The sequence below is a fragment of the Phascolarctos cinereus genome, unplaced genomic scaffold (genome assembly GCF_003287225.1).
Source record: "Phascolarctos cinereus isolate Bilbo 61053 unplaced genomic scaffold, phaCin_HiC Scaffold_726;HRSCAF=1367, whole genome shotgun sequence".
Classification (NCBI taxonomy): Eukaryota; Metazoa; Chordata; class Mammalia; order Diprotodontia; family Phascolarctidae; genus Phascolarctos; species Phascolarctos cinereus.
In genome coordinates this window covers 50,008,456-50,032,594 of record NW_027556098.1, presented here as the reverse complement: position 1 = coordinate 50,032,594, position 24,139 = coordinate 50,008,456, and the positions used below count along the sequence as shown (strand labels likewise).

General features: G+C 39.5%; 2 protein-coding genes across 2 annotated transcripts; both read left to right on the top strand.

The window, feature by feature from the left end:
- The first annotated feature begins 4,199 nt into the window (after window positions 1–4,199).
- On the top strand, window positions 4,200–12,833 carry LOC110214881 (carbonyl reductase [NADPH] 1-like). The gene is made up of 3 exons (XM_020995983.2): window positions 4,200–4,630; window positions 5,814–5,921; window positions 12,118–12,833. Exons 1-3 carry the CDS (start codon window positions 4,342–4,344, stop codon window positions 12,552–12,554), a joined length of 834 nt encoding a protein of 277 aa, XP_020851642.1. The 5' UTR covers window positions 4,200–4,341; the 3' UTR covers window positions 12,555–12,833.
- Window positions 12,834–13,076: 243 nt separating this feature from the next.
- Window positions 13,077–24,139, top strand: LOC110214882 (carbonyl reductase [NADPH] 1-like). The gene is given in 5 exon segments (XM_020995984.2): window positions 13,077–13,616; window positions 17,016–18,153; window positions 19,327–19,442; window positions 23,594–23,623; window positions 23,626–24,139. Coding segments are annotated over 4 exon segments (1,077 nt in total). The 5' UTR covers window positions 13,077–13,616; window positions 17,016–17,626; the 3' UTR covers window positions 24,030–24,139.

The window sequence follows — 24,139 nt, the reverse complement described above, 5'->3', positions numbered from 1 at the left end:
ACTCTGGCTTCCCCGATTGTGGGGAAGCTGGCAAAGAGTCAGCAAAGAAATTTGTAATTTCCTGAAAGCAATCTTGCTTGTATACCTCCTCGTATTCAGGTCCTAGTCCATCTGTACCACTTGCACCACACATAATTACTCTTAGACAAATTCTATAGGGTATCTGGGGTGTTGGGAGACATGTCTACCCCAAACATGTGAAGACATCCCCGATTGAATAGGGGGTTATTTGTTCCAACTGTCATGAAGGCAGATGAAGCAGGGGCTATGGAGCACAGAGCTTGGTCAGACATCTAAGATGACCAGGGTCATCCACTGCACCTCAGGCCATCATCATTACCGCTGACTTTTGTCTTGCCACTTGATTTTGATTACTCTGGAAGAGAGAGTGAGGCTAACTATGTGGTGCAACTCTGCCTCACTTAAATCCAGTTCATATGCAGGAGTCAAAACATCATCCCCTTATGTCATTGGTCCTTTTCCAAAGTGAAAGACAAACAACAAAAACAACATAGGATATCCAAAGAAATGCATCCTGAAAACTTGGAAACAGTTTTTAACCGTTTGTTTATTCCTAAGTGGATGAACAGACCAAACTCTTTTGAATGATCACAGAGCTCTTCTGGAAGGCTCTGTAACTTCCTTGAGCTAAATATAATCAGTACAATGACTTATGCAGACAGAAGGGCCCTGAAGGAGCTCCCTTTCCACTGGGAAGCCCCCCTCATCATAGTACTGAATACTTTTGGTGTACATACAAATCCCTATTTTATATGTCACTTCATGATTATCACATGAGGATCCTTGAACAGGGTTAGTTTTGTTTTGTTTTTGTTTTTTTAACTTGTAATATCTTGGGAGCAATTCTGAATGATCTTGAAATATGCATTGGAAACACCATGGCTTGCTGTAAAAAGAGACTTTAAGGGTGTGTGGGACAGCGACCCCAACCCAAATTAAACTCAGAGACTTCTCAAGGTGGAAAGCAAAGGTTATCTTTATTACAATCTCAGGAGATGGCTTTCTGCTCCTTCCATACAGGTGGAGAGAGAGAGAGACCAAGTAACAGGGGCCACCTTATGGAAGCAAATCTCTGCCCACCACGCAAACAAAAAACCCCCGTAACTGGGTTTTTTTCCTATCCCTTTAACTGGGAGGTGGGGCTTACATTCTAGGTGCGAAATTCAAAGACAAGGAAAGAGGCAGGAAGCCAAGGGCAAATGGCTCAGGTTGGGGGTGGGGCAGGGCTTATTCTTTCTGTTAAGTGCTTAAAAACAGGGTCTGAGTGGGGGAGGATTTTGAAAGTAATAATCAAGAATTATTTGACCCTTTGAGAAGTCTTCACTTCTGAGAGTTCATTTTTCACACTACCTTCTGAACTCATTACCTTAATTACACTGAGAAGTCTTCACTGGGACATCCCATTCAAGGGTTAAGCATTTTGTTCTCCCAATTCTAATGCTCTTTAAAAATAATCAACAAACAAGAAATACAATAGGATCTTATCTTCCCTACATCTTTCAGAGGTCCTTCTAGAGGAAATGAAAATGGCACTAAAGAGAAAAAACAAAACAAAACAGGAAAAGCATCTGTATTTGGACCAAAGCTATATAGAGGAGAGCTGTGCTGGAGGTGATATAATTGTGAGAGCTTACCAAGTATCTGAAGGAGGTAAAAAATATAAAAGGTGTGGGTAAAAAAAAATCTCAGACCTTATTAATATGAGAGAAAGTAACCCAGGGAATATCAGTAACTACTGAACTATATGGCAACTAACCTATCTATAAAAAAAATCTGTGAGTCACATGTACACAAATCAAGGGCATGATCAATAAGGGTGCTAAAAGTAGACTAAGGCACACTTTCGCAAATGTTAGTCAACAATTGACTACATTTTAACTTTGTCTGGTAACTATAAATTATAGGGGCACAATTGCAAAGAGTATTGTGTCAACCAAGGCTTGCATCCTTAATATAGGATGACTCCTCACTGTCACTCACTTCACATATTCTATCTGTTGCCAAATCCCGTTATTTCCTCTACCAAATTTCTATGTTCCCTTCAATCCAATCATGTAACTATCACCCTAGTTCAGACCATCACTTCTTACCGGGACAACTGGCTGTAACTGTAATGCAGAACATTATTTTACTATTTAGGTAGTAGAACCCTTTAGGCCATGGAAAACTCCAAATTCCTTAGCAAGACCCTTATCTGGCTGCTCAGGCTCCAGCCCTCAGATCATATCTCTGGAAGCCTCCATTGTGAGAAAGTTTGCAGAGCATTATCATATCTAGATAGAGGGAGAGGGGTGTCCTTGACCAGACCCCCCAAAAAAAAACTCTTCCTCTTGCCAGACTTCAAAGATCCATCCCCCTCCCTGTCCTGTATTCTCCCTATATAAACCCTGGCTCAACCCCTGATGAGGGCTGCTTGATTTGGATGTGAATATCTCTGGCAGCTGCGCTGCTAATATAATAAAGTCCACAATTTAAATTAGTCTGGGTCAACTCGCTTATTTTTCGGTATAACATAACCTCCTAATTGGTCTCCCTGCCTCAAGTCTCTCCTTCCTCCAGTGCAGCCTTTACTTAGCGGCTGGTGATCTTCCTAAAGAGGAATGAGACTGTCACCCCAAAACTTCTCAGTACATTGCACTATTATTTCATTTTTTCTTTCAAAAATATACTTTATTTTTAAAAATACACAAATAAAAAGGGACAGTTACGTGACTTACTAGCTGTGTGACCCTGGGCAAGTCACTTAACCCCAATTGCCTAAAAAAAATACACAAATAAAAATATACTTTATTTCGTTAAATATTTCCCAATTACATGTACAATTTTTTAAACATACATTTTTTAAAATTTTGAGTTCCAAATTCTCTCCTTTCCTTCTGCCCCTCCCCCACAACTTGAGAAAGCAAGCAATAAGATATCGATTATATATGTGATGTCAATTGCTCTATTATTTTTCAGAATCAAATATAAACTCCTCAATTCAGTATTAAAAAACCTTTCACAACCTGGTCTTTCTAGTCTTATTTTTACACTTCGGTCTTCTCCTAATACATTGGCCTTCTTGCTGTTCCTATTTTTCCATTCATCTCCATTCTCCCCTGCCTCAGCACTCCGGGTCCTTCAAGTCCAGAATTTCCTCCCTCCTCACCTCACCTCCTAGTTTCCCTGACTTTCTTCAAGCCTCAGCACAAGAGATGAAAAAAAAAAAAAAGAAAAATCGACCAAAATGCCCAGAGTAGTTGGTACATTACATAATCAAGTTTGAAAGTCTTGGCAAAGGCTTAAACTTCTCAGAGAAAGCATACATAGAAATGCAATTTGTAATTACAAGAAGTACTGGGAGGTATAAAGTAACATTACCTAACCAAACACTTCCAGGGAATTTGACCCCTTTGTGAAATTCAAACATCTGAGGGTGACAATCTAGACCCTTTGTCAAGTACAAATATTCAACAACTTCAATTCAACCAGTATTTACCGAAGAAACTACGTGCAAACAAAACCACCACAGGGGATGTAACACATACAAAAGAAACTGCCCCAGCTCAGGTGCCAACATTCTCCCAGAAGGTTACAATACCTACACCAGGAAGTCAATAGGAGACAAACAAATTTATAGAAAGAAATTTCGTGAGGTAGGGTCAAATAGATGGCTCGTGCAAGAAACCTTTTCTGGTCCCCCTTTAATGCCACATAGTAGGCACTTGAGAAACGCTGACGAATTATAGAGACACATTTTCAAGACTTATTTCTCACTAATTCTTTAGAACTTGGGAGTATCTCGGACAGTTTCTAAGTTTACGGCTCCCTGCTTTGCCACCACACTTGGGTGTGCATTGAACTAAGACTTTTAGCGGCTCATGGCGTGTAACTTAGGGGGATTTAGGAGAAACAAATTAGGAGAAAAGCAGACATTTATGAGCTAAATAATTATCCAAGAGAGTGACAGAGGGAGACCAAAAAATGCATCAACCCTCTTAAAGGTTTGTGGTTTGGTTTTTGTGTTTTGTTTTATCCCTCCACCCGGAATTTAGGGAACGTAGGACTCCCTGGCTGCTCCCCCTCAGAGGAGACAGACAGACACGCGCAGGAGAGGGCAAGAGAGCACCTGGGAAGTTATGTATTCACCCTCAACCAGCAGTCCCAGGCGGGAGTGAGGAGCTGCGCCTGCGTACGGGCTTTATGGCCAGAGCCCTCCCCAACGTGCTGCTGTGGCGTCTCCGCACCCTCTCCTGCGCCGCCCAGTCACCTTTTCTGGCTTGCATCCGAGCCAGCCCCAGTCAGTGTATTGGACTTTCTGCCTTCTACAGCTGCTGAGTCATGTTTTCCAGCAGCAGAGTGGCCGTGGTGACCGGGAGTAACAAGGGGATTGGCTTGGCCATAGTGCGTGATCTATGCAAGAAATTCCCCGGGGACGTAATTCTCACAGCCAGGAACCCGACCTTTGGTCAGGAGGCCGTGAAAAAGCTGAAGGAGGAGGGGCTGAACGCTGTTTTCCACCAGCTGGACATCAATGACCTGCAGAGCATTCGGAGCCTGCGGGAATTTCTCAAGGAGCGGTACGGGGGCTTGGATGTGCTGGTCAACAATGCTGGAATAGCCTTCAAAGGTACGAACGTGGGAATGACACTGTGTAAATGAAAGTCACTAAAATTGATTGTGTTTATTGTAAAATGCAGAGCTTTTCACTCCAGGAAAAAAGGCCTTTGGGGTGAGTGACCTTAGAATTTAGGGCTTGTGATAGCGGCAGGTTGTTAATGCATTCTGTCGTTGTTCAGTCATATCCCAGTCTTCCTGACCACGTGCACCATGCTGACCTTGGGGTTTTGTCAGCAAAAATCCTGCAGTTTCCTGGAGAATCAATGGATTAAAGCACACAGGTTAAGTGACTTGCCCGAGGTAAGTAAGTGTCTGAGACCTAATTTTAATGTGGGTCTTCCTGATCCTAGGGCCCGCCCTGAGCCATCTATTTGACCCTACCTCACGAAATTTCTTTCTATAAATTTGTTTGTCTCCTATTGACTTCCTGGTTGTAGGTGTTGTAGCCTTCTGGGAGAGTGTTGGCACCTGAGCTGGGGCAGTTTCTTTTGTATGTGTTACATCCCCTGTGGTGGTTTTGTTTGCACGTAGTTTCTTCGGTAAATACTGGTTGAATTGAAGTTGTTGAATATTTGTACTTGACAAAGGGTCTAGATTGTCACCCTCAGATGTTTGAATTTCACAAAGGGGTCAAATTCCCTGGAAGTGTTTGGTTAGGTAATGTTACTTTATACCTCCCAGTACTTCTTGTAATTACAAATTGCATTTCTATGTATGCTTTCTCTGAGAAGTTTAAGCCTTTGCCAAGACTTTCAAACTTGATTATGTAATGTACCAACTACTCCGGGCATTTTGGTCGATTTTTCTTTCTTTCTTTTTTTTTTTTTTTAAATCTCTAAACGTCCAGAGCACAGGTCCTGGAGTCAGAAAGACAGGGTTTCAGCTCTAGCTTCAGATACTTGCTATCGGTGTGACCTTGGGCAAATCACTTAACCTCTGGTTGCCTCAGGCTGTTTAAACTGTAGTATGGGTATAATAAAAACACCTGCCTCAAAGAGTTGTTGTGAGAATCAAATGAGATAATATTTATTAAGTGTCTGTCACAGGGTAGGAGCTATGTAAATACTTATCTTCCCTCCCCCTATTAAAATTATGTGAATTTCTTTGCTTTAGAAATAGAAACGTTGGGTTTGATTACTGTTTAACTTACTCTTCATTTTCTTCTCTTTCTTTCCCTCCTCCTTTTTTTTTAGTTTCGGATACCACACCTTTTTCTATTCAAGCTGAGGTGACACTGAAAACCAACTTTTTTGGCACCAGAGCTGTATCTGCAGAGTTATTGCCTCTGATAAAACCCCAAGGTAAATTCGGTGTTTGGAATAAAAAGCACTAAACTTATTTATGCCAGGAGGACAGAATTATCAGACGTTTAGTACTAAATAAAAGATCAGAGCTCCTGCTCAAATTCTAACAATGTTGCCTTGTCTGAATATCCCTGTTTTTCTAAGCCATTATTCTGATAGTTGTAAAGAACAAGAAATTAGATTTGATAATCACTGACACCGCTCTTGTCTATTTCTAGGATACATCCATTCCTCCCCTTTAAGCACGACTTAGCAAAAAAAAGGGAGAAAGAGAATAAAAATACCTCTGTGTCAAAACTCCTCCTCCAACAGAACATAGAGAATTCAGGAATAATTTTTTCCCACATAGAGATCTGAAAAGTAATTTATTCCAAAAGGAGATGAATGTGATTTTAAATTCTTTGGAAAATACAGTTTGGGACATCTCCAACACCTTCAGAGGAAGTTTTTTTTTCTGAATGAGATCTCCTGATTGGTTAATGAAACTATAACCATCTATCTTACCAACAGAGTCTTAAATACATAACTTGTGTTTTACGTAGTGAATTGGGAGAAGCCATCTTCAAGTCCTTAGATTCCCAGGAAGGAGAATAATATTTGTCATTAAAGTTTCATACCTCATCAGAAGAGCCCATTCACCTTTCATGTATTTGGCATATACTTTAGGTAAAGTAAGCATACAGTTGGACAAAGAGCAATTTTTTTAAAGTATGTAACAGAAAAAAATACTGGTCATTACAATAAGACAATTATTGAAGTATATTGTAAGTGTTTAAGGTAGTTGGCCCCCATTCAGATGAGTTAAGGCAGTCTTTGCAGTAAGAAGTACTTTAACATCTTGAAGATTTATCTTTACCTGGATGATAGAGCATTGTTGTACAGATTATCTTCTTCCTGGAGGCCAGTGCTATTTGAGATAATCAGGAGGTTTCATTTTCTGATTCTCCAGAGAGAGAGCTGAATAGTCAGAATAGAGTAGGCCAGAAGATACAGTAGCAAACTACACAGGTTACCAGGGGTGTCTAGGGGTGTTGAATTTTCATCATAAACATTTACACCTTGGAAATTAGCAAATGTTACAAATCAGAGCTTGATTTATTGTGGGTCTTATAGACTTAAAAAGGTGATGGAGAAAATGTTAATAATGTAGATACACTGGGGCAGCTAGGTGGTACAGTGGATAGAGCATCAGCTCTGGAGTCAGGAGGACCTGAGTTCAAATCCAGCCTCAGACACTTGATCACTGGATACTAACTAGCTTTGTGACTTTGGGCAAGTCATTTAACCCCAGCTTCCTCGCCCCCCCCAAAAAAGATGTAGATACACTTGAAAGTGTGTCCTGTGTATATCCTACACACACATTGTCCCCACCCCCATAACACAACATTGAACTGATCCCTTCTCTATTCCTAGACCCTTTTATAGCTGCTATATTACACTGCAAATTCACTTAGTAAACTTGCCCACAGATTTTTTCAGAACATCTCTTATATAAAAATACACCCCACCCCCACCCCGCCAAATCATGAATTTCATCTTCTTAGATTCAGCCTAGTACCCCAGCCTGCCATCATCCTTCTCTTGGTTATTGATTGCCTGTTTGTTATCTCTTTTCTGTCATTTCCAATGTAAAAAGTCATTCCCCTATAGACAGAAACTAAATAAAAGTTCTCTTTTGTCACTTATGCTTCTAAGCAAAGGTCTCATCCCTTCTTTCATCCTCCTTTTTTTTATAGTTGAGCTAGAAAAATCACTTTTCATTCTTAGCTTCCCTCACCCAGTTCCAGTTCATTCTGAACTTTAAGCATTGATGACAGTATTTTTGATTAGGGAGTTCCCTGTGTATCCACATTGGTCTTTTAAGACAAATCCCATTTTTTCCTACTCATTATAATTGTGTCTTCAGGATTTCATTCAATTTACCTTACCTTTTAGCCCCCAGTTTCCTTATCTATATTGAAAGTCCTATAAAAATGTCACATTGATTCTTACTGTCTTTCATATAAATTATTACACTCTGGAGTTCTTTCCAAGTGCTTGAAATAAGTATTTGAGTGATTTATATATTAACTGTGCATTTTTGTTAAACACTCAGTAAGCCTTTCCTAGTAACAGCTTACTGAGTTATGAAATAATTTTTTAAAATGAATTGTTTTTTATACCAACAAAACTAAACTAGTTGAAGAGAACTAACTCTTTCTTAAAAACCATAAGTGAAAAAAGGTGAAAATTGTTGTGATCAGTTAAACAATTAATCATGGCCTCAAGAAGACTGGTAAGACATGCTTCCCACCTCTTTGGCAGAGAGGCCATGAACTATGGGTACAGAATGAGACATTTATCTCAGATACAACCCACTATAACATCAAGTGTTTTTCCTTGACTATATTTTTTCTTAAAGGGAAGGCTTTTATTTGGAGAGCAGAGTACTGTAGAGATACAGGGACAGTGATGCAAAAAAAAAAATAGATAAGAAAGTAAAAAAAAAAAGGAAAAACATTGGGGAAAAAAAACCGGAAGCAAGTAGAAGAAACTTAAGACATGGCTAAAGAAAAGAAAGGCACTGTTGGTCATACCATATTCAATTTCATATATACATTATGAAAAAATAAGTTCTGCATAGTAGATTTGTGGTTATATATGCAGTCCTCCTTTTATGCCCTTTTTATATGGAAATGGTGACAATTAATGACTGTAGGTTTATAATAAAAATGCATATTTTGAAAATAGCATTCGTTGATTTTCCAGCGTCCCTATGTGTTGCGTTATCATGCTGTAGAAGTGGCCCTGAGTTCTTCACAATATACAAGCAGAGGGTAACCTCTGTAGGGTTCTGCCTTGCTGAAAAGGCTTTGAATATGGCCCTAGCACCAGAATGAATCTGTTTTCACAGGACCAAATTAGCTCACTACAGTGAAGCTCTTCACCTCTACATTATGCACCTGATGATTAAATTTTTTTTCCCACATAACTCATGCAAGAAAATGTAATTTAAAAATGCTCTGCGGCCCAGTGTGACTCCCTTCCAATTCTGCAGTGATGGTGGTAGATTGGGGTAAAGGGAATAGAGGGCTAAAAATCATAGTTTTTTGATTTTGCATAAATTTTGATTTTACCACATATATTCTAAATGTGAGCTATGTGTCAAATGACTAATTACTAGAGGAGTTAAATCATATCAATTTTGACGTTCTTTCTATATTAAACCAGAAGAAGTAAATTGCAATTCAGTGGAACGGTGACAGACTGGTGCTGGAGACAAAGTTCGTTGGCAGAATGAGCTTTTTATCATGGGCCCAAAGATAACCAAAAAATAATATGCTGTAATACTGATGCGAAACAAGACCACCATGAAAATAATTGCAGCTAATACAACAACATTATTTGTTGAGGATGGAGTAGTAGAAAAATTCGTGAAGAACTGATTAGATCCACCAAATTAAATCATCAGATACTTAGTGAATTCAAAGCAAAGGTGGGCAGAGATAAGGATGACCAAAAATTGATAGGAAATTATGGTTTAGAAAGAAGGAATGAAAAAAGCCAAAGATTTGTAGGTTACACAGAGGCCTGGATATGATACTCACTGTGGGGGAATTACCCCTGAATCTGGTGTCTGTGTATAGTCAGATCGTTAGAATTAAAATTAGAATTAGTATACTACTACTACTAGTGATAATAATGAGAAACACATGGTATATAATTGAATCAGATTTTTCCTAAACAAGTAGTTGACAATCTAAAATGGGAAATGGACAAGAAAAATTATGTCAACCCTGAGTAAAAGAAATTCATCTAGCTAGATGCTTAACCAGTGTCAATTAATTGACACAAGGAGGTGAAAAGAGCTGAGAAAACTCCTTAATCAACAGACATAAAATATACAAGCAAATGACCATCAAAGACCTCACTGACTTAGAATATAAACTCATTTATACATTCTTTGAAGGAAGACTAGCAGATAATTATGAGCCTTGTCATCTCCTGAAGCAGTAGGGTATAAAATAGTTTAAAGAAAGCTTGGAAAATCGGAACACTAATGCGTTATTGGTGGAGTTGTGAACTGATCCAACCATTTTGAAGAGCAATTTGGAACTATGCCCAAAGGGCTATAAAAATGTGCATACCCTTTGACCCAGCAGTAGCTCTTCTAGGGCTGTATCCCAAAGAGATCATACAAATGGGAAAAGGACCCACATGTACAAAAATATTTATAGCAGCACTTTCTGTGGTGGCAAAGAATTGGACATTGAGAGGATGCCCATCAATTGGGGAATGGCTGAACAAGTTGTGGTATATGAATGTAATGGAATACTATTGTGCTATAAGAAATGATGAACAGGCAGACTTCAGAAAAACCTGGAAAGACTTGTATGGACTGATGCTGAGTGAAGTAAGCAGAACCAGGAGAATGTTGTACACAGTAACAGCCATGTTGTGTGATGACCAGCTTTGATAGACTTAGCTCTTTTCAGCAATGCAAGGATCTAAGACATCTCCAAAAATCTCATGATGGAAAATGCTATCCACATCCAGAGAAAGAACTATGGAGTTTGAATACAGATCGAAGCATGCTATTTGCTCTTTTTTTTCCTTCTGTTTTGCTTTGTTTCCTCTTTCTTGTGGTTCCTCCTATTGGTTCTAATTCTTCCTTACAACATAACTAATGTGAAAATATGTATAATAGGAATGTATATGTAGAGCCTATATCAGATTGCACGCTGTGTTGGGGAAGGAGGGGCAGAAAAATTTAAAACTCAAAAGTGTATGAAAGTGATTGTTGAAAACTAAAAATAAATAAATTTTAAAAAAAAAGATCCAACTAAGAAAAGTTATCCCAAGGACATTTAAGGATGAAAAGAGTACAACAAACAACTTGCAAAATTTATTATAACAAACTTTGTCTTTTTGGTATGGTTGGTCAGACTAAACTCTTTTGAGAGGTCATATATCTGTTTCTGGACATTTGGAAATTATTTAAGGCAATCAGCACAATGTCATCAACAGAAATATCTAGAGAATCTCTCAACAACTTGGACTCTGTGCTGATCACCATTGTCATAGGCCTCATCTAACTGCTGAAACAGTTGGATCACAGATCCATTTGACACAAATTGCTAGTGGACTTGTGATCTCATCCATCTGGATATGACTTCCAGCATTATAGATTGTGATCCATTTATGCCTTCTCATTTTGTGTGCTTCTTGTTGGTTACAGCATTTTAAAAAATTAAATGTCTTTATTTTCTTCCTGGAATAGAAAGAATAACATTAAAAAAAAAAAGAAAGAAAGAAAGAACCGAAGACTTCTTGTCTACTACCAGGCTACCACCATTTACCTAGTGGCTTCTAATTCAAATTCCATGGGACAGCTTTGGCATTATGACAACTCCACAGATTGGTTCAGAGGCTAGGTTATTCTCCCTGTAAAGAATCCCAGCCAGACTATGGGAAGGCAATTATGAAAGCTGCATGATTTGTCTGGGATTCTATACAGGGAGAATAATCTAACCTCTGAGCTACCAGTTCTACCAGTAGAGCTTCAATGTACTCTAGTGAGAAGCACCCAGGTGTCAGTAAATGTTTTTACAAGCCATCATAAGGACTTTCTGGGGGGTACCTTCTCTTATTTCTACTCAATGTCACCTACTTACTTCCAGACATAAGACAGATGTCAGTCGAGAGGATCATTTTTGCTTATTGCCATTTTAAAGACATCTTTGCATATGCAAAGATATCTCAATAGGGGTAGTGCTTATGAGGTATTTGCATTGATTTCATGATTTTTTAATCACTTTGACTGGAAATTTCCTCTTACTGTATCAGAAGAGTGTTTAATTAAACATTGATCAAATATTGATAGGCAGCTTCAATTCTTCTATGCAACATTGCCATCTATGTTCATATACTCAAATTTAGCGTTGTACCTGGCACATAGAAAGCACTTTATGTATTTTTATCATTCATTTCATTTATTATTCCTTTGCAAAATGATTTTTAGATGTGTGGACAAACAAACAATAGTTCCCCATCCTAACAAAATAAAGAGTTGCATCCTCAAGCATTAGAAATATATACCCATCTCACAATATCATGAAAATTAATGAAGAAATAACTATAAATTTTTAATTCTTTCAAAGAACGGTTTGTAAAAACAATATGACAAAGGATGTTTCCATATGTTTTATTGCAGGTAGAGTGGTGAATGTCTCTAGCTTCCTGAGTGTAAGTTCTCTTAAAAAATGCAGCCCAGAACTACAGCAGAAATTTAGGAGTGACACAATCACAGAGGAAGAGTTGGTGGGGCTCATGCACAAGTTTGTGGAAGATACAAAGAAGAGAGTACATGAGAAGGAAGGTTGGCCTAACACTGCTTATGGAGTGTCCAAGATTGGAGTCACTGTCTTGTCGAGAATCCATTCCAGGCAACTGAATGAGCAAAGAAAAGGTGATAATATTCTTCTGAATGCCTGCTGCCCAGGATGGGTGAGAACTGACATGGCGGGACCCAGGGCTCCCAAAAGTGTAGAGGAAGGAGCTGAGACCCCAGTTTATTTGGCTCTTTTACCTCCAAGTGTTACAGAACCTCATGGCCAGTTTGTGTCAGAGAAAAAGGTTCAAAAATGGTAAACTGAATTTGTCATCTATCCTAGTTATACTTGAATGTTACACATCTTGGATTTGATTTAAAAGTGCATTTAGAAAGAAATAAAAAAAGTATATTTCATGCCTTTACTAATTGTCACATCCAATTCCTATAAGGTGTTCTCTTTAAGTTGCTTACTAGTCACATCCCACGAGTGAGAGATTTTGTAGTGACTGAGATTTGTAATGACTAAATATTTACAATGGTTTTTTACATGCAAAATTTAGATTGTATAAATGGAATAAAAGTTTTTTTTAAAACTACCAGTACATTATTAATTAATTGATCTTAATTTTTAGTCATTCGTAGCCAAGTTTCAAATGAAGAATCTGCTTCATCACAGAAATAGGTAATGTATGCAGATTCTTTATGCTGAGGAAATGCCAGTATAACAAGTCAACACCACAGGGTTCAGGGGACACATTTGTGCTTTGGGGCATTTACTGGGTCATTCATTGTAGGCTGTCAGGGTGACCTTCAGGTAAAATATCTTTTCTGATGCCATATTGCAAGCTACTTCTATTACAGAGCTTCCTTCTAGTAGTTTGTTTTTTACAGAGGGTTTTCCTGTAACTTTGTATGGAGAATAAGTCTTTTGGTTTCCTGGAGGGTGCTAAGGGAGAGGGGAGATTCACATCAAAGGTTAATATTTTGGGATGAAATCATAGGACACAGGTAGTGAATTCTTGAGCTTGGCCTCTCATCGTTACCTTCATGAACCTGATTTCTCCAGGCCTTCCCACAGGTCCTACATAAGTGACCTAAATCCAATTCAGTAGTCAGCAGAACAACTCAAGATAATGATTATTGCTTCAATTTGTCTTCCCATAAAGTAGCTTCTTAATACTTTGCAGTTCTGTTCCTGCCACTATGAACCTCATTGAGCGTGGGGAAGAGCAGTTGACCATTCATTGAATACCTGTCAGGAGGTGAAATTGCAGGCCCTCTATGGCACAGCCTGAGACTGCCAAAGATCAGGGAAAGTCTCCTATGAAGAATGTCCCCACTCAGGGAGAGGCAAGAAGCAGGAGCTGGATTCAGCAGAAGTGAGTCCACCTAACCTATTCCAGCTGCTATTCTCCCTTGACTCACTGAATCCTTCCTATTGTCTTCTGGGACCTTTTGGTATCACCCACCCAACCCTGAAATGTTCATTAAGTCCTGGGACTGACACTGCACCCCATGATTGACTCCTGAATAATTTCAGTGGAATTGGTTTTTGGGGGTTTTTTTGTTTTTTTTTTTACAGGAGGTCTTCCTCTGATCTTGTATGGGGAATGGGTCCTTTGGGGTTTTACTTAAGGGTACATATCACAAGTTGGTGTTTTGAGATTAACAACTATTGCTGCCCTGAAGTCAAAAGACACAGGTAATGATTTCTTGAGTTTGTCATCTGAAGCAGCAAGAAATATTTGGTGAGGATCAAGAATACCCTGGAATAGCTCCACCTCTTTAGAGTTAGAAAAAAGAAGGGTTTTAGTTTGGTAGGGGTGAGGGAAAAGGGAGACTCTTAGATGTAAACAAAACAAGATAGAGAAATAGGTGCTATAAGCCAGTGAAAACATGTTTGGTTACAATGGTCCCAGCCCCCAGGATGCATGTATGCCCCAAGACACTAGGCATTACTCCCCCCCAAATCCCATCCCAGCCTCTTCTTGGTGCAGTTAAGACTCAAATTGCCTATGTCCTGATGCCCGTGCTTCCTCACTCCTTATCAGGCAGCATAGAATTTATTTTATTAGTCCTCATTTCATTAATGCCAACTATTTTCCCCTCTGGATGACAGGGCAGTAACCTATTGGTGCCAGCCAGTTCTTAGTCTAAAATGACAGAAGTCTGAACCCTAAGGGACTACAGGCCGCTTTTGACCAGAGATGCACAGTTCCACTTACAGACGCCATTGTACTGTGTGCTGCCCTCGGCCCAGGGCATTGGGGGCTGAACACTGAAGGGCTCTGCTGTTCTTCATCTGAACCACTTTACCCCACAGGAGCTTCAATTAAAAGACAGCCTGGGCAACTTGGTGACACAATGGATAAAGTGCTGGACTTGCAGTCAGGAAGACCTGAGTTCAACTCTTGCCTTAGACACTCCCTAGATAGGTGATCCTGTACATGCTATTTAACTTCAACTGTGTCTTCATCTATAAAATGGGGACAATTACAGCACCTACCCTGCAGAGCTGTTCTGAGGATTAAATGAGATAATGCTTGTAAAGCATTTTACAAGCCTGAGAGTACTACTATATAATGCTCTAGAGGTTTACCAGCTAAACGTCTTTTTTTCTGTTCCCTACTTATCTATTCTATCATTTTAAAAAAACATGCCTTACACCCAAATCACTGTTTCTCATTAACTGGCCAACAATAGGTCCTAGCCTGTGGTGGCTCAGAGTGAGTGTAAATAGCAATTGTTTCTGTTTTGGCCAGAAATCATGAGGGTTTTCCCCTCCCAGACTGATTTTTTTTTAAACTAAGTGAAACAGGCTGTTTTTGGCCTCATTTTTCACCTAGCCTTAATCACTGAATGGCCATTGCCTCAGACAACCAGAGGGTTGGCAAAGCCCTTAGCTTAAAAAGCCAAGGTCTCCCACTGCATCCAGGGTCATCTCCAGTGGTCATGATCTATATCTTGTCACTGGACCCAGAAGGCTCAGGAGGAGAAAGTGAGGCTGGTGACTTTGCACAGCCCTCCCTCACTTAAATCCAATTCACTTGCAAGTCAAGACATCACCTTCCTGATATCATTGGTCCTCTTCTTGAATGAAGGACAAATAACAACAACTGTATAAAGCTAGTTATCATATTTATAAAGCCTATAAGCCCAATTCTTTTTTGTTTTCATAGCGCTTTATATTTCTTATCTTATTTGATCCTTATAAGGAGAGGTAGGTACTACCTCTCTGAGATGTTAAGTGATTTACCCAAAGGCAATCAGGCTGTAAGCTCTGCTTAGAGCTGGGAGTCATTATGACTCCAAATATAATGTTTTTGCTGCTATGTTAATAGACTACTCCCCAACACACCCCTCCCTCCTACACATACACACACACACACTCCTCAACTTGCACTTGCCATGGCTAGTGCGTGAATAAGGACTAGGGTCAAATGTATTCTGTGGGTCTGCACTCTTAAAACTGTAGCTCACAAATCCCCAGTAGACACAATTAGCCAGTAGACACAAGTAACTCAACACAAAGGCATTTATTAATTTAGGTACGTTGCATTCCATTAGTAAGTCAGGTACAAAACGTTCCCTCCAGATACCTGGAACACGCTCTCCCACAGCGTCAGTAGGTAAATGGGCACACTGGTATTAAGAATACTCCATCAAAGCAATATGCTTTAGATGCTGCAGGGCTAATGTCCCTTCTCTTTTCTTAGTATTCTCATACTACTCCACACTTGTCAGTGTCACTGCTGGGCAGGTCCCTTAGCAGGACTCCCTGTGCCTGCTTCTCTATAATTTGACCCCGCTACTACGGATAGGTGCCTCTTGAAACAATAGCTGGATCTTTTGACTGCTGCTAGGGAATACTCCCCTAGAAGCTGTCCCCAATGGCTGCCTCTAATACTCCATGGGCCTGCTCTGTGCTGGGTGCAGTATCTCCTACCAGGCCAGTAGTTCTACAGTAAGCTCCTTGGCTAATGTGTTTCATCATCTGCTTTCAGGGGCCAAGACTGGTTATTATAATTAATCAGAGTTTGTGTGACTTTCAAGTCTTGTTTATATTTATATTATTCTAAATGGACACAGACCAGTTTTTTTTCTGTGTCTGTATGTGTGTGTGTGTGTGTGTGTATCTATGAGTGTACATGTATGTATAGTGTTCCAGTTCTTGGCTACCTCTTAAACATATTCAACATGTATTATTATGTTTAATGTAATAAATAATATATCAGAATAATCCTCAATTAATGTACTACTTACTACAATATACTAATAATAAATATATAGTATGTGTGTGTATTTTTTAAGCGGTAGCAAAAAATTGGAGACAAGAGGATGTCTGTGTAACAGGTTTCTCTGAGCCCTCTGAGCTCCAGCCTGTATTTTCAGCCTGCTTCCTTATAACTGGCCACATCAGCCCTCTTCCTAGCCTTTCATGGTAGTGCATGTGTGTGACATCTTGCTGAATGGAACATTCAATCTCCTGCCTCCACATCTTTTCTCCAGCTATCATCCCATGCCCATAAAGGTCTCCTTTCTTCCTTGTACTTTTACAGCCCTTAAACCCCGTCAAGGCTTTGCTCAAGCCACCTCTTTCAAGCGGCTTTTCCTGATTCACCCAGTTGCTAGTGCCCCTTTCCTGCCACTCCCCAGATAAATGTGTATTTATTTCGTATAGATCTAATATTTACTTATCTGTGAACATCTACTCCCCAAGGAGAATGTGTCCTCCCTGAGGGTGAGGACTATCTTACTTTTTATATCTGTTCTTTCAGCACTGAACACAGAGATTGGAACATAGCAAGTGCTTAATAAATGCTACAGAAGGGGTGATGTTTTGCAAACAGAAGATCCGAAGCACTCATAACCAAAGGCACCCTGCATCCTGCAAAAAGTCACACGCTACAGAGAAAGAGGAAATAACTCTGGGCAGGTCAGGTGATTTCTTGGTGCACTTGCATATCTGCAGACCCTTGAAGAAGTTTTAATCTTTCCACTCACAAATTCTCACAGAGTAAACTGATAATCCATGGTAGAGACAAATTTCCTGAGGTACTTACCACTAATTCTTTGGAACTTGGGAGTATCTTCGACACTTTCCAAGCATATGACTCCCCGCTCTGCCACCACACCCGGGTGCATTGAACTAAGACTTTTAGCGGCTTGTCAAGGGGAACTTGGGGGGATCTAGAGGAAACAAATTAGGTGAAAACAAATATTTATGTGCTAAATAATTGGCCTAGAGAGTGACAATGGGAGACAGAAAAAATGCATCAACCCTCTTTAAAGGTTTGTGGTTTTGTGTTTTGTATTTTGCTTTCCCCCCCCACATGGAATTTAGAAACCTGGGAGACTCCCTGGTTATTCTGCCTTAGAGGAGAGAGGCATGTGTGGGACAGGGGAAGAGAGAAGCGGGAAGTTACTTATTCACTCCCAACCAGTAGTCTTAGGGAAGGAGGGAGGACCTTCGCCAGAGTATGGGCTTTATAACCATCGCCTTCCCCAACTTGCAGCTCCAGCATCTCCTCACACCCTCCCCCGCAGCCGAGCAGCCTTCTCTGGCTTGCATCCCCAGACCAGCGCCCCCCCCCCTCAGTGTTTTGCACCTCCTGCCCTCTGCCGCAGCCCAGTCATGTCTTCCAGCAGCCGAGTGGCCCTGGTGACCGGGAGTAACAAGGGGATCGGCTTGGCCATCGTGCGCGATCTGTGCAAGAAATTCCCCGGGGACATGATTCTCACCGCCAGGAATCCGACCCTGAGCCAGGAAGCGGTGAAGAAGCTGAAGGAGGAGGGACTGAACCCTGTTTTCCACCAGCTGGACATCAGTGACCTGCAGAGCATTCGGACCCTGCGGGAATTTCTCAAGGAGCGGTATGGAGGTGTGGATGTGCTGGTCAACAGTACTGGAATATGCCTTCAAAGGTACGAGACCTGGGAATGAGACTGCAAATGAAAGTCATTAAAATTGACTGTGCTCGTTGTAAAATACAGAACTCTTCACTCCAGCAAAAAAAAAAAAGGCTTTTGCGGTGAGTGACTTTAGAATTCAGGCTTGTAATAGCTATGGGTTGTTGTTCGGTGGTATCCGACTCTTCCTGACCATGTGCACCATGCTGTCCCTGGGTTTTGTCAGCAAAAATCCTGGAGTGGTTTGTGTTTCCTGGAGAACCAATGGATTAAGGCAAACAGAAGTTATGTTATTTGCCCAAAGTCAGGCAGCTAGTAAGAATCTGGGACCAAATTTGAACTCAGGTCTTCCTGACTCCAGGCCCGAGCTCTATCCACTGAACCATCTATTTGACCTTACCTCAAAATTTCTTTCTATCATTTTGTTTATATCGCCTATTGACTTCCTGGTATAGGAGTTGTAACCTTCTAGTAGAGTGTTGCCACCTGAACAAGTGGAGTTTCTTTTGTGTGTGTTACATCCCCAGTGGTGGTGGTGTTTGCCTGTGGTTTCTTCAGTAAATGTTTGTTGAATTGAAGTTGTTGAATATTTGTACTTGACAAAGCATCTTGATGTAACTCTCAGGTTTCTGAATTGTGCAAGGTGTCAGATTGCCTGGAGGTTTTTGGTTAGGTAACATTACTGTGTCCCTCCCACTGTGTCTCCTCATAAATATGTTTTTCTCTTAGATGTTTAGCCTCTACCAAGACTTTCAAACTTGGTTATGTAATGCACTAACCATTCAGGGCATTTTAGTGAATTTTTCATTTTTCCTTCAATTGTAAGCATCCCCATGGATAGAGCACAGGACCTGGAGTCAGGAAGATCAGGGTTCAGCTATAGCCTGACACTTGCTGTCTGTGTGACCTTGGGCAAATCACTTAACCTCTGGTTGCCTCAGGCTGCTTAACTGTAATATGGGTATAATAAAGACTCCTACCTCCAAGAGTAGTTTTGAGAATCAAATGAGATAATATTTGCAAAGTGTCTGTAACATGGTAGGAGCTATATAAATACTTACCTCTCCTCCTCCTATTAAAATTATGTGAATTTCTTTGCTTTAGAAATAGAAATGTTGGGTTTGATTACTATTTAACTTACTCTTCATTTTCTTCTCTTTCTTTCCCTCCTCCTCCTTTTTTTTTAGTTTCGGATACCACACCTTTTTCTATTCAAGCTGAGGTGACACTGAAAACCAACTTTTTTGGCACCAGAGCTGTATCTGCAGAGTTATTGCCTCTGATAAAAGCCCAAGGTAAGTTCAATGTTTGGAATACAAAGCACTAACCTTTTTTCAGTACTAAACAAAAGATCTCAGTTCTGCCTCCAATTCTAACGATATTGCTTTGTTTGATTATCCTCATTTTTCTGGACCTTCATTCTAACAGTTGTAAAGAAGAAGAAATTAAATGATGCTTAGTGGTATAGTATTACAAGAATTTACCTAGCCTTCTTATTTCTTCTCCTTTTCCCTACAGTGTATAGAGCAGAGCAAAGAAAGACAAAATAACCAAGAATTTAAAAATTGTTTTAAGTGTGTGTGTGTGATTTCTGTATGTGTATGAAGGGTCCTTAGGACTGAACAAAATGCTTCAAAATTCCTTGGGTGAAAAATACATTATAAATAAAGATTTTATTTAGGCAGCGAAGAAGAACAAGAAGAAGAAGAAGAAGAAGAAGAAGAAGAAGAAGAACAAGAACAAGAACAAGAACAAGAAGAAGAAGAAGAAGAAGAAGAAGAAGAAGAAGAAGAAGAAATTAGATTTGATAATCCCTAATGTCCCTCCTAACTATGTTTTTAGGATACATCTGTTCCTCCCCCTTTAATTCAGGGAGATTGGGAAATGTTTGACTACAAGAGTCGTATCTATGACCAAGTATGACTTAGCAAAGTCGTCTAAGTATGACTTAGCAAAAAAAAAGGGGGGGGGAGAATAAAATACCCCTATATCAAGACTCCTCCCCCAACTGAACACAGAGAATTCAGGAATAGTTTTTTTCCCCTCATAGAAACCTGAAAAATAATTTATTCCAAAAGGAGACAAATTTAATTTTAAATTCTTTGGGAAATACAGCTTGGGACACCTTGGGAGAGGAAGCTTTTTTCCTCTGAATGAGATCTTCTGGTTGGTTGAAGAAACTATAACCATCCATTCTACCATCAGACTCTTAAATATATCACTTATTTTTTATGTAGTGAATTGGGAGAAGCCATCTTCAAGTCCTTAGTTTCCCAGGAAGAAAGAGAATAATATTTGTCATCAAGGTTACATTTCTCATCAGAAGAGCCCACTCACCTTTCATGTATTTGGCATACACTTTAGGTAAAGTAAGCATGTAGTTGGACAAAGAGCAATTTGAAAAAAAAACCTTTGTAACAGAAAAAAAATACTGGTTGTCACAATAAGGCAACCATTGAAGTATAGTGTAAATGTTTAAGGTAGCTGGCCTCCATTTATATGAGTTAAGGCAGTCTTTGCAGTAAGAAGTGCTTTAACATCTTGAAGATTTATCTTTACCTGGCTGATAGAGCATTATTGTACAGATGACCTTCCTGCAGGCCAGTGATATTTGAGATAAGTAGAGGGTTTCATTTTCTAATTCTCCAGAGAGAGAGATCCACATAATCAAAATAGCAGTAGGCTAGGGGTGTGCTGGAGCCACCTTGAACCCAAGATGATTGTTAAATTTTCATCATAAACATTTTCACTTTATTGTGGATCTTCTAGATTTAAGAAAGTGATACAGAAAATATTAATGATGTAGACACACTTCAAAAGGTGTCCTGTGTACATCCCCCACACACTGTCCCCAACCCCCATTACACAACATTGAATTGATCCCTTTTCTATTCTTAGACACTTTTATAGCTGCTACATCACACTGCTAATTCATTTAGTGAACTTGTCCATTAAAACCCCAGGTTTTTTCAGAACATCTCTTACATAAAAATACTTCCCCCCCATCATGAATTTCACCTTCTTCAATTCAGCCCAGCACCCTAGTCTGCCATCATCATTCTCTTGGGTATCAGCTGCCTGTTAGTTATCTCTGTTCTGTCATTTCCAGTGTAAAAAGTCTTCCCCCTATGCAATATAGACAGAAACTAAATAAAAGTTCTCTTTTGTCACTTATGCTTCTAAGCAAAGGTCTCATCCCTTCTTTCATCCTCCTTTTTCTTACAATTGAGGTAGGAAAAACACTTCATTCTTAGCTTCCCTCACCCAGTTGCAGCTCATTCTGAGCTTTAAACATTGATGACATTATTTTTATACTCTTAACAGTTATCTTCTGTATATTTCTTTTCAAAACCTAGATTGATTAGTGAGTTACCTGTGCATCCACATTGGTCTTTTAAGACAAATCACATTTTTTCCTACTCATTAGAATTCTGTTCCTATTATGTCTTCAGAATTTCATTCTCCAGCATCTCTCATGTCTTCTAGGCTGACTTTTCTTAAAGTATTCTAGTCCATGGAAGCCTACATTTCTTTTCTCTGAACTCTTTGAAATATGCTTTCCCAAAAGCTTTGTCAGACTACGTTATCTTTAAACAGGGTGTTAAAAAACTTAATAGTTTATTATTTTTATAAAAATACCTTTGTATACTTAAATGTTTATTTTACTCTATCCCACAGTATGGTTATCTAAAGATAATTGTAACAAAAATGAAATTTCTGATTCCTTTTCTTATTTTTCCTCTATGTAACACTATAGGCTGACCCACTAATCCACCATGCACCGGTGTCATTTGTTCAACAGATTTTTTTTTCTCTTTTAGCACCTATGCTAGGAACAGTGGGAAGGACAGTACTCCTGAGTTGTCTGTCTCAGATAGAAATATGCAGAGATTTGTACAGGACCTAAGTTAAACAGGAGAAAAGGAACAGGCTGGGATGGTTTTGAGAAAATACAGAGCTCCTTTAGTAGTCACAAGCTTCTCATGAAAGCAAAGGCCCATTTTCTAATATCACCACTTTTTTTTTTACCGCTGTTGCTATATGGCAGTAAACCATACGACATAGCAGTAGAAAAGCTCCTGGTGAGTATTAGCAGTCTGAAACATAAAACCAGTGAGGAACTCCACAAATCAGTGAAAGAGCACTTATGGGATAAGCAGAGAAGATGGGTTAGTCATGTGGTGAGAATAAGAGATGACAGGTTAACAGCCAGAGTGATGTCAGAAGAAAATGAGGAAGGTTTCCAGCAAAATGGGCAGACCCTCCCCGCCCCCATCCCTGCCAAACATATGGGAGGACATGAATAAAGGTAATGCAGGGGATGGCTAGGGTGTTTGTTGGAGGGACATTCTGAAACAGTTGGATCACAGATTTATTTGACACAAATTGCTAGTGGACCTGTGATCTCATCCATATGGGTACAACTTCCAGCATTATAGATTGCAACCCATTTATGACTCTCATTTTGTTGTGTATCTTGTTGGATATAGCATTTTAAAAAATTAAATGTCTACATTCTCTTCCTAGAACATAAAGAATAACATTTAAAAAACAAAGACTTCAAGGCTACTACCCAGGTACCAACGTTCATTCACCTAGTGGCTTCTAATTCAAATCCATGGGACAACTTTGGCATTATGACAACTCCACAGATTGGTTCAGAGGCTAGGTTATTCTCCCTGTAAAGAATCCCAGCCAGACTATGGGAAGGCATTTATGAAAGCTGCATGATTTGGCTGAGATTCTCTACAGGGAGAATAATCTAACCTCTGAGCTACCAGTTCTACCAGTAGAGCTTCAATGTCCATCAGTGAGAAGCACCCAGGTATCGGTAAATGTTTTTATAGGCCATCATAAGGATTTTCTTGGGGGTACCTTCTCTTATTTCTACTCAGTATCACCTATTTATTTTTAGACATGTGACAGCTGTCAATCAAGAGTATCATTTTTGCTTATTGCCATTTTAAAGACATCTTTGCATATGCAAAGATATCTCAATAGGGGTAGTGCTTATGAGGTATTTGCATTGATTTCGTGATTTTATAATCACTTTGACTGGAAATTTCCTCTTACTGTATCAGAAGAGTGTTTAATTAAACATTGATCAAATATTGATAGGCAGCTTCAATTCTTCTATGCAACATTGCCATCTATGTTCATATACTCAGATTTAGCGTTGTACCTGGCACATAGAAAGCACTTTATGTATTTTTATCATTCATTTCATTTATTATTCCTTTGCAAAATGATTTTTAGATGTGTGGACAAACAAACAATAGTTCCCCATCCTAACAAAATAAAGAGTTGCATCCTCAAGCATTAGAAATATATACCCATCTCACAATATCATGAAAATTAATGAAGAAATAACTATAAATTTTAATTCTTTCAAAGAACGGTTTGTAAAAACAATATGACAAAGGATGTTCCATATGTTTTATTGCAGGTAGAGTGGTGAATGTCTCTAGCTTCCTGAGTTAAGTTCTCTAAAAAATGCAGCCCAGAAACTACAGCAGAAATTTAGGAGTGACACAATCACAGAGGAAGAGTTGGTGGGGCTCATGCACAAGTTTGTGGAAGATACAAAGAAGGGAGTACATGAGAAGGAAGGTTGGCCTAACACTGCTTATGGAGTGTCCAAGATTGGAGTCACTGTCTTGTCGAGAATCCATTCCAGGCAACTGAATGAGCAGAGAAAAGGTGATAATATTCTTCTGAATGCCTGCTGCCCAGGATGGGTGAGAACTGACATGGCGGGACCCAGGGCTCCCAAAAGTGTAGAGGAAGGAGCTGAGACCCCAGTTTATTTGGCTCTTTTACCTCCAAGTGTTACAGAACCTCATGGCCAGTTTGTGTCAGAGAAAAAGGTTCAAAAATGGTAAACTGAATTTGTCATCTATCCTAGTTATACTTGAATGTTACACATCTTGGATTTGATTTTAAAATTTGCATTTAGAAAGAAATAAAAATGAAAGTACACTTTGCACCTTTA